At 45.3% G+C, this 11,016-nt stretch overlaps 1 protein-coding gene across 1 annotated transcript in view; it reads right to left on the bottom strand.

Moving 5' to 3' along the window:
- Window positions 1–1,280: 1,280 nt before the first annotated feature.
- PGBD2 (piggyBac transposable element derived 2) overlaps window positions 1,281–11,016 on the bottom strand; it is a 32,893-nt gene continuing 23,157 nt past the window's right edge. Inside the window, exon 3 of the mRNA XM_045890244.3 lies at window positions 1,281–3,736. Coding sequence (XP_045746200.1) covers window positions 1,975–3,736 — 1,762 coding nt within the window. The 3' untranslated portion in view covers window positions 1,281–1,974. The remainder of the gene's footprint in view (window positions 3,737–11,016) is intronic.

The raw sequence follows: 11,016 nt of genomic DNA, 5'->3' as shown, positions 1-11,016 counted from the left end.
AATTTTATTTATTTATTTGAGAGAGAATGATCACAAGTAGGCAGACAGGCAGGCAGAGGCAGCAGCAGACTCCCTGCTGAGCAGGGACCCCCCGATGCAGGGGTCGATCCCAGGGCACTGGGATCATGACCTGAGCCAAAGGCAGACACTTAACCAACTGAGCCACCCGGGTGCCCCAAATAAAATCTTAAAAAAAAAAAAAAAAAAAAGCAAAAAGCAGCAACCAGGTTATCCACCCTCTGCACGTACCTCTGTCCCCTGCTGATAAAGGCCATTTGCTGGCACCTGCAGGGTCTTTTGTCCTTGGAGAGGCAATATACCCTCTTCCAAATGTAGTCCAGGAAGGGGAACACTAACTGGGATTCTACTGAAGAAAGGACCTGTCCTTCCTCCCTCCTTTTAAAAACATCACTATGGACTAAACATCTGCTTTACTTTATGGTAATGAATGGGTTTGAAGATTTTTGATAGATCAAATTGCCTTCAGAAATGATGTACAGATTTACACCCCCTCAGGTACTGCATGAGTTTGCCACCTTTCTACACCCACACCAACAGCAATGGTGTATAAATAACAAATGTATTTGGTAAAAAAAAAAAAAGATATCTAGTATTGCTTTTATTTGAATTTTATTGCCAACAGAGTGGAGCCTCTTACATATATTGACTATTCATTTGTTTTTATCTTCCATCATTTTTCGATAGCATTGTACATTTTACCCTTGCCATCTGCGTGTATGTGATCTTTTATTTCCTGAGGATATTACCATACATGTAATAATTTATTTTTTTTAAAGATTATCTATTTATTTGAGAGAGCGCTACAAGCAGGAGGCAGAGGGAGAGGAGAAGCATGCTCCCCACTGAGCAGGGAGCCCAATGCAGTGCTCCATCTCAGGACCTTGGGTTCATGACCTGAGCCGAAGGCAGACGCTTAACTGACTGGGCCACTGACTCAGGTACTCCTAAATGTAATAATTTAGAATATATTTTCTCTATTTGCTTTTTAACTTTGGTAATGAATGTCAATGTTAGTTTGGACAACTGAATATACTGATGTGCCCCCTCTTAAATATGTGCTGTTGTAGAAAGTTCTTTCCCAAATAAAGAAGACACTCAACATGCTTTCTTTGATTTTTGATAGGTCCAAATTTTTACATATATTTCTTTTATTCTTCTGGAGTATATTCTACTATTTTCCAACATAAAGTATTTTCTATGTTTCAATACTTAACCCCAAATTTCAGGAATTCATATAGGTAGAATTTAAATCAGTGGGGAAATACACATATATTTTTATAAATGATGCAAACCACTGTTTTGGGGGTGGGGGGACAGATTCCTATCTCACACTAGTTATAAGAATGGATTCCGTAAGGATATACTTGAATTAGGAAAATATTTTTATCAAGAAAATACGAACTCTACAAAGGTAGCCCTTTGGGTAAATACAAGGCAGATTATCTATCCTTGGACAGATTGCTAGTGTTAAAGTGAAATAAATATGATAAAATATCCTTCATCATATTAATACCATACTTATATACTATTGCCCTATCTTAGATTATAAACAATAGCACACAATTATAAAACTTTTCTTAGTATTCACGAAAGTTTCTCTAAGTTTTTGGCTCTGTTTGATTTTCTTTACTAGGACTCAGGTAAAACCCAAAGCAAGATTTTTACTTGAATAAAAAGGGGCCCATCATTGAAATAAAGAACAGTATAATCTAGAGATTTATAAACATCTATAATTACCAATATAAATATTAATTTATGTTACATGCAGGCATCACAGAAGACAACAAAAAGATAACTGTAATGGAGATGGGGGAGGGGAGTACAAAAGCAAATCATTAGGGATTCAGGTCTCTTTTTCCTGAGATAAAACCAAGTGCTCCACGCACTGTATGTAATTAGCTGTTAACATCTCAGAAGCCAAGTGTCTGCAGGGCTCCCTCTGCCCACTGTGCATCACCGGATATGGTACTCCCTGAAGCACTTGGCATGGACGCCCTTCTGGCATTTCTCACAGCGGGTGTTGGTCTGTGAGTGGCAGAGGGCACACCGGGTCCTCTTGTCCTGGTGGACTATCCAGTGCCCGATCATGTCAAAGCGGCTCTCAGTTTCTAGCCGCCTGCTTCGCCTCCCTTGGGAGGACATGTCGGCGTTGCTCTCCAGGTACACGCAGGCCACATACCTCCGGAAGGCCAGGAGGTCCACCTGGGCGTCGTGGCTGCAGGTCCTGTGCAGCTGCCAGGCATTATTGAGGGCGGCATCGACGACATAGCCAATGAAGCTGGAGTACCACTTCATGCCCCGGATCTTCACCTTGTACTTAGCCATGTTCTGGTCCATCCGACGGACACCGCCCCCCTTCTCCTGGTACAGCTTCACCAGGGACGGCTGATGGACCTGGGCCCGCGTCTTGGCGGTTCCGGAATGATGGCCAGCCAGCCCCACGGGCTCTACGCCCACAGCATTGGAGCAGACGGTGACCGCACTGCCGTCGTACCAGCGGCACACAATAACCTCCTCACTCTCATCCACTTTATAATCAAATGAGCCCCTCTTCATTTTCTTAAGCTCCTTGGGATCTTTGAGGGGACATCGCTCAGTCCTGTACTCACGAACGGTTCCTGTGGCCTTCACCCCCTTTTTCCTCAAAATGGACATGAGTTTGACACTCGTAAAAACCTTGTCAAAGAATATGTGGTATGGCAGACAGCCACGCTCCTGAAGCGCATCCACAAACCTGACCACCATACTGCCTCCTAGGTCCAGGCCCCCGTGTGATTTGGTGAACAGCGTGCCCTGGGAGGGCTCAAACCACACCAGGTAGCCCCTGCTGGTTGTCCCACACCAGATCTTGTAGCCCAGCCGCATGGGCTTTCCTGCACGCAGCTGCCTGGATCCCCGGTGCCCAAAGTACTCACACATGGACTCACCGAAGCTGTAGAATTCTTCCAAGGGTGCGTGCTTCTGGAAATTGCAATTCATCCGGACAATGAGAGGCCTGACTTTGGCGAACCTATCACTTTCATCCAGCTCCGTGTTATCTGCAAAATGCAGGTACGAGAAGATCAGTTCAAATCTGTCCCTTCTAATTGCATCAGCCACAAGATGGTGATGTGAATCAGGGGATGTTTCCCAAAACATCCTTCTCCTCGGATAGGATATATACCCACTTAAAATCAAAATGCCCAAAACACACTTTAATTCCTGGGCTGTGAGCCCGAGGTTGACATTTTTCTGCCAAGCGTAACGATTGGTTTCATTAACAATGAAATTAATTGTTCCTTCATCAAAAAACAACTCGAAGAGGCCTACAGGACTCAGTTCCTGGCTTTTGAGATCCTCTATATGAGGATCTGATGCAGTCCAACTGCTGAAGTTGGGTCGGATATCTCTTTTGGTCCAAATACGCTGAGGTTCCGCTACTGCCTTCTGCCTCTTCATGGCCGGCTGCAGCTGCAGCTCATCTTCCTCTTCCTCCTCGGTGCCAGAGTCCTCGGGCACCACAGAAGCGTGCAGGACACTCCCGGGCAGGTGGGAGCCTCGCCGGCCATCTTCATCACCTGAGTCCTCATCAGTGAAGTCCCCTGAGGCATTGTCAGGCGGCGCAATAAAGATCTCCTCCCTGCTGTGGCTGGACTCCTCCTCCAGTGCATTCAGAACCTCCAGCAGCTTCGTAGACTTTGGCTTCGAACCGGCACCTCTCCCAACGGTGAAGGTGCTGCAAAGACAGGAAGCAAAATGTGGAGAGGCCACACAGGGGACGGTGTGTCAGCAGAAAACTGTGTTAAAGGACTCTGTTAAAAACTCTGCGAGGAGGCACTCCCACTGCAGAATACCTGAGCCTGAACGGCATCTCGGATGCAGCACCACCAGGCCCAGGGCCAGGTGAGGGAATTTGGCAGGCCAGCACAGACTGCTCTTTCAAAGTGCAAAAGTATTTTAAGGGGAGGCATTCTAAGGAGACATTCCATTCTTCTTTCCTTCTTGAAATGTTTTGAATAGAGGATCACCTCTAGGGATAAATCCAGGTGCCACTGTCATCCCCCAGGTACCAGTAACCACTGCCAGGGAGCCTGGGCTGCTGAAGTCACACCCATGGATGTCCCCTGACTCAGTGGCCCCAGCAGCTCTACTTTCATCCCTCAGTCTTACCTGGGTCTTCCCTTTGCCTTATTAATTTATCAATTAAAAGTTTCCTCTTTCCCAAGTTCTCAAACTCTCCCTAGTTGAACTCTCAGTACCCCAATTCAGGACCCGAACAGATTCAGACAGATTTTCAGATGGGTCCCTCGATATCAGACATCTTACTATATCCTAGCTGCAAGTCAGAAGCCAAACAGACTCCAGAAACATGGAAACCCCTGCTATCCTAACTCTCCCTGTGCAGGGGGGAGCTAACTGGATGTCAGGAGACACTTGTATTTCATGAGCACCAACCACAAGGAGGTACTTCCCAGGGACTGGCAGTGGGCACCCTCCACTCCTGACCTGCACAGCAACGGTTCTAACTGGAGGAGGGAGAGGACAGTTCAAGAAACAAGTAGCTATGCAGGATGGCATCAGGCTGTGAAAGGCACCATCCTGGATAAGGGACAGAGAATATGGTGAAAGAGTAGGACTGGAGTTGCTATTTTTACATGGACGATGAGTGAAGGCTCACAACGTGGGTGGCCTGAAAAAGAGAGTAAGGCTAGAGACAGGGTGTCCCAGGCAGAGAGGAAGAACTGCAGGTACAAGGCCCTGAGCCTGAAGGGACTTGCTATCTATAAACAGCAAGGAGGCTTTCACGGTAGTAAGAGGAGGAGAGCAGAGCCCAGCCCCCAGGGCTCTAGAGACCCTCGTCAGGACACTCAGTCGTGTTCAGCTGGCCCAGGAAGCCCTCTAGAGTGGATGGAACCCGGCGCTGGGGCCTATCACTCTGGTTGTGAGGACGGACGGGGCAGGGGAGGGGGTATCCCACTGCCCTGGGCCACTCCAGACCAACCTCCTCGTGAGAAGAACTTCAAGCTGGAGGGAGGACACAGGCTTCACCACAGAGCTGATTTCTCTGCAGACCTGCCCTTGGACTCTGGAGTCCAGACCGCATTACACACTCACTCCAGCCTCACATCCTGGACACTGACTCCATCAACCTCTGCCAGAAGCTGGGCACAGGAGGTCTGACCTCAGCGGAAGTAAGGTGATTCTCATGCTCTGTGTGGGCCAGGAAGGGAGAGAAAACCTGCAGCCTTTCCCACGGACCTCAGACTGAGTGGTTCTCGGGGGACAGTAGCCATCGTCACAAGTCCCCCAGCCTCTCCTGGTTTGTAGCAGCAGATCCGGGCTGGCACAGGGCTCAGGCCCGCACACCAGTCTCACTACCTGAGCTGCTGTTTGCACTGCGGCCTCCAAACACCTTCTGTACATGGCTGTTCAGAGGCCTGGGGAAGGGCAGGAGGAGTTAAGATGAAGGAGGAGTAGGGGGACCCTACGCTTTCCTCGTGCCTCGAACGCAGCTCGATAAATAGCAAATCATTCTGAACACCGAGGAAATCGATCTGAGGACTTGAAAGAGTAAAGTGCACAGCTAGACGGAGAAAAGAGGCTACAATGTGGAAGGTAGGAGGTGTGGAGACAGGATTTGGGGGAGGAAAGAATCGTGGGTGTGGGGAGGGGAGGGAGCCCTGATCAGGGAGCGAGGAGAGAGAGCGAGAGTACGTGAGGGAGTACGTGCAGAGGGCACTGCACAAGAAAAACTTGTCCCCAAAACCACTGAGGGAAGAAAACAAGAGGGGCTGACTACAACAAGCTCTTAGAAGCAGTGGAGCTCAAAGTCTGAAGTTCTGGAAGTGCCATCACCATGGGTGGAGCCTGGCCAGCAGAGAGGTGTCCCTGTGGAGAAGGGGGCAGAAGCCCAGGGGCAGAAGCCCAGGAGCAGAAGAGTGGTCTGAGGATCCCATGGGTCCCACTGGGAGAGACAGATGCTCTTTTTGGAGAGGCGGCACTGCCCCTCCGGGGACAAAAGAGCCAGCAGACACCACTGAGCCGCCCTGCCCATTCTCGTAGGAGCACAGGCAGCTGCTGAGTACAGCTAACCTGGACATCGGCTTTTTTGCTGTGCTTTACCATGAACTCCAAGCCCCTGTGTGTTTGGGTGACTGCCCTTCAGGGACAAAGCGGCACCAGCCACAGTGTGGCTAGGCACTCCCCCAGAGGATTAGTGCAGGTCCATGATGCACTGGATCCCTAAAATCTGCAGTTCTGAAACCCAGCCAGCATGCATGAGATGAAACAGGAGCACTGTGCCACTGGGTGGGCAAACAGCTCGGACACAGGGTGAAGGTAGGCATCTGAGGGAAGCTGGGGACAAATGAGGGGAGACGGTTCTCTCTTCTGTGAGGGCTTCCTGGATAGCAGTGGGCACGACTCGCCTCTCCAGGGAACAAAGTGGGGTGACGCCATTTTAATCTGCCTCCCCCACCCGCCCCAGTCAGCACTGACAGACTTCAGTGAGCCGGACAGCGCACACAGTGGGGGCTTCAGATGTTTATACCAAGGCCCACCCTCTTAAACTGTGCAGGTGCTTCTTCACTAGGGCAAGTGTGACGGAGAGCCAGAGCGGCAGCTGGGCCTCTTCCCCAGGAAACCAGCTCAAACTCCCCACACCCAAGTCTACCAACCATAGAGTGATACAAAAACCAGCTCTGGCACATACTGGTTCCAGCCTTTTTTGTTTTTTAAAGATTCTGTTTATTTATTTGAGGGGGAGGGGAGCACAAGCAGGGGGAGGGGCAGAGGGAGAAGCAGGCTTCCCTAGGAGCAGGGAGCCCGACGTGGGGCTCGATCCCAGGACCCTGGGATCATGACCTGAGCCGAAGGCAGACGCTTAACCACTGAGCCACCCAGGCGCCCCTGGATCTTGTTTTTTTATCCATTCTGATACCCTGTGTCTACTGATGGAGCATTTAGTTTGTTTACATTCATAGTGAGTACGGATATGAATTTGCCTTTGTGTTACTTGTAAAGTCACTGTTCCTGTAGATTTTCTCTGTTCCTTTCCTGTCTTCGTTGGCTTGTGGTCTTTCTTTCCCTCTCAAAGGGTCCCCTTTAATTTCTTGCAGGGCTGATTTAGTGGTTATGAACTCGTTTAGTTTTTGTTTGTCTAAGAAACTCTTTACCTCTCCTCCTATTCTGAATGATAGCCTTGCTGGATCAAGTATTTTTGGCTGCAGATTTTTCCTGTTCAACACGTTGACTATATCATGCATCACCCTTCTGGCCTGTTAAGTTTCTGTGGAGAGATCTGCTGCTAACCTTATTTGTCTTCCCTTGTAATTTAGGGATTTCTTTTCCCTTGATGCTCTCAGGATGTTTTCCTTATCTCTATATTTTGCAAATTTTACTACAATATGTCTTGGTGTTGCCCTATTTTTGTCGATTTTGGTCGGAGTTCTCTGTGCCTCTTGGATTTGGATGTCTGTTTCCTTCACCAGATTAGGGAGGTTTTTCAGCTATAATTTCCTTAAGTAAACCTTCTGCCCCATTTCTCTCTTCTTCTTCTTCTGGGACTTCTATGATATGAATGTTGTTATGCTTTATGATGTCGCTGAGTTGCCTAAGCCTACATTTGTGATGTAATATTTTTCTTTCTCTCTTCTTTTCAGCTTCATTATTTTCCATAATTTTATTTTTTATATCACTTATTCATTCTTCTGCTTCTTCCATCCTTGTGGTCATTACATCCATTCGGTTTTGCATCTCGGTTATAGCACTTTTTATTTCACACTGACTAGTTTTTAGGTCTTATCCCCATGGTAAGGGACTCTCTGGTGTCGTATACTTTTTTCAAGCCCAGTTAGTATCCTTATGATTGTTGTTTTAAAATCTGGGTCAGGTATATTACTTATATCTGTTTTGAATAGATCCCTGGCTCAGACCTTTTCTTGTTCTTTCTTTTGGGATGAATTCTTCCCTCTTGGCATTTTGCCTAAGTCTCTGTCTTCCATGTGTTAGGAAAGCCTTTATGTTTCCTCCTCATGAGAGTAATGAGCTTATTAAGAAGAGGTCATTAAAAAAAAAAAAGACGAAGAAGAGGACATATACTGACCAGGGCCTGGCACTGTGGGAAGTGTTTCTGGTGTATGCTCTGTGCACTCTGCTGCTCTGTTTTGGCTGCTCTTTCCCTCAGGTCAGTTCTCTGCAGAGTTTCACCCTACCTTCAGTGAGGCGTGTTTGACCCTTGTGCAGTGTGTGGTGAGTCTTAAGTCGGTGTGCTGTAGTCTCCTTGTTAAAAAGGCTAGATCCAGGGGCCCCCTGGGCGGCTCAGTCAGTTAAGTGTCTGCCTTCGGCTCAGGTCATGATCCCAGGGTCCTGGGATCGAGCCCCACATTGGGCTCCCTGCTTCCCCCTCTCCCACTCCCCCTGCTTGTGTTCCCTCTCTCACTGTGTCTCTCTCTGTCAAATAAATAAATAAAATCTTAAAAAAAACAAGATCCATCTCTATGCTGCCTACAAGAAACTCACTTTAGACTTAAAGACACTTGTATATTGAAAATGAGGGGATGGAGAACCATCTATCATGCTAATGAACAACAAAAGAAAGCCAGAGTAGCCACACTTATATCAGACAAACTAGATTTTAAACTAAAGACTGTAACAAGAGATATAAAAGGACACTATAATAAAGGGGTCTATCCAACAAGAACATCTAACAATTGTATATATTTATGCCCCCAAAATTGGAGTACCCAAATATAAAAATCAATTAATAACAAACTTAACGAAAGTCATCAATAATACAGTAATATTAAGGGACTTTAACACTCCACTTACAGCAATAGACAGATCATATAAGCAGAAAATCAACAAGGAAACAATGGCTTTAAAAACAAACTGGACCAGAGGCACCTGCATGGCTCAGTGGTTAAGCGTCTGCCTTCGGCTCAGGTCATGGTCCCAGGGTCCTGGGATCAAGCCCCGCATCGGGCTCCCTGCTCTGCAGGAAGCCTGCTTCTCCCTCTCCCACTCTCCCTGCTTGCGTTCCCTCTCTCACTGTGTCTCTGTCAAATAAATAAAATCTTAAAAAAAAAAAACTGGACCAGATGGAGTTAACAGATAGATTCAGAACATTTCATCCGAAAGCACCAGGATACACATTCTTTTTGAGTGCACATGGAACATTCTCCAGAAGAGATCACACGCTGGGTCACAAACAAGGCCTCAATAAATACAAAAAGACTGAGATCATACCATGCATATTTTCTCACCACAATGCTATGAAACCTGAAGTCAACCACAAGAAAAAGTATGGAAAAACCACATACATATGGAGGTTAAAAAACACCATACTAAAGAATGAATGGGTGAATCAGAAAATTAAAGAAATAAAAAAAATACATGGAAGCAAATGAAAATAGGACAGGCCAAAATCTGTGGCATGTAGCATAAGCAGTCCTAAGAGAGAAGTATACTGCAACACAGGCCTACCTCAAGAAGTAAGAAAAGTCTCAAATATACAACCTAACCTTACACCTAAAGGAGCTAGAAAAGGAACAGTAAATAATGACCAAAGGAAGCAGAAGAAGGGAAATAAGAAAGATTAGAGCACAAATAAATGATATAAAAACAAAAAAAACCCAGAACAAATCAGTGAAACTAGGAGCTGGTTCTTTGAAAGAATTAATAAGATTGATAATCCCCTAGCCAGACTTACAAAAAAAAAAAAAAAATAGAGAGAAAGGACCCAAATAAATAAAATCACAAATCCAAGAGGAGAGATTGCAACCAATACCACAGAAGTACAAACAATTATGAGAATATTATGAAAACTAATATGCCAATACACTGGGCAATCTGGAAGAAATGGATAAATTCCTAAAAACATATAAACTACCAAAAGTGAATCAGAAAGAAATAGAAAATGTGAACAGACCCATACCAGCAAATAAAGTAAATCAGTAATCAAAAATCTCCCAACAGATGGAAGTCAGGGCTAGATGGTTTCTCAGGGAAATTCTACCAAACATTTAAGGAAGAGTTAATACCTATTCTTCTCAAATTGTTCCAAAAAAAAAAAATGGAAGAAAACCTTCCAAACTCATTCTATGAGGCCAGCATCACCTTGATTCCAAAACCAGAGAAAGATCCCGATGAGGCCAATATCCCTGATGAACATGGATGCAAAAATAGTCAACAACATACTAGCAAATTAAATCCAACACTACACTAAAAGAATCATTGAGCACAATCAAATGAGATTTATTCCTGGGCTTACAAGAATTGTTTGACATTTGCAAATCAATCAACATGATACACCACATTAATGAAAGAAAGGTAAGAACCATATGATCCTCTCAATAGATGCAGAAAAAGCATTTGACAAAGTACAACATAAAAACCTTCCACAAAGTCGGGATAGAGGACACATACCTCAACATCATAAAGGCCATGTATGAAAGACTTACTAATATCATCCTCAATGGGGACAAATAGAGCTTTTCTTCCAGGGTCAAGAACAAAATAGGGATGTCCACTCTCACCATTATTATTTAAAATAGTATCAGAAGTCCTAGCCTCAGCAATCAGACAACAAAAAGAAACAAAAGGCATTCAAATCCACACAGAAGTCAAACTTTCACTATTTGCAGACAACATGATACTCTATTTAGAGAACCCAAAAGACTCCAGCAAAAAATTGCTAGAACTGATACACAAATTCAGTAAAGTTGCAGGATACAAAATCAATGTAGAAATCTCTTGCATTTCTATATACCAATAATGAAGCAGCAGAAAGAGAAATCAAGGAATTGATCCCATTTACAATTGCACCAAAACAATCATACCTAGGAATACACCTAACCAAAGAGGTAAAAGATCTGTACTCTGAAAACTATAGAACACTTATGAAAGAAATTGAGGAAGACACAAAGAAATGGGAAAACATTCCATGCTCATGGATTGAAAGAACAAATGGGAAAATGTCTACATTACCTAAAGCAAACTATATATTTAATGCAATCC

Source organism: Mirounga angustirostris, unplaced genomic scaffold, assembly GCF_029215605.1.
Source record: "Mirounga angustirostris isolate CCGP_5_RB_7025 unplaced genomic scaffold, mMirAng1.0.hap1 SCAF_7, whole genome shotgun sequence".
Taxonomy (NCBI): Eukaryota; Metazoa; Chordata; class Mammalia; order Carnivora; family Phocidae; genus Mirounga; species Mirounga angustirostris.
This window is presented reverse-complemented; position numbering and strand designations above follow the sequence as displayed.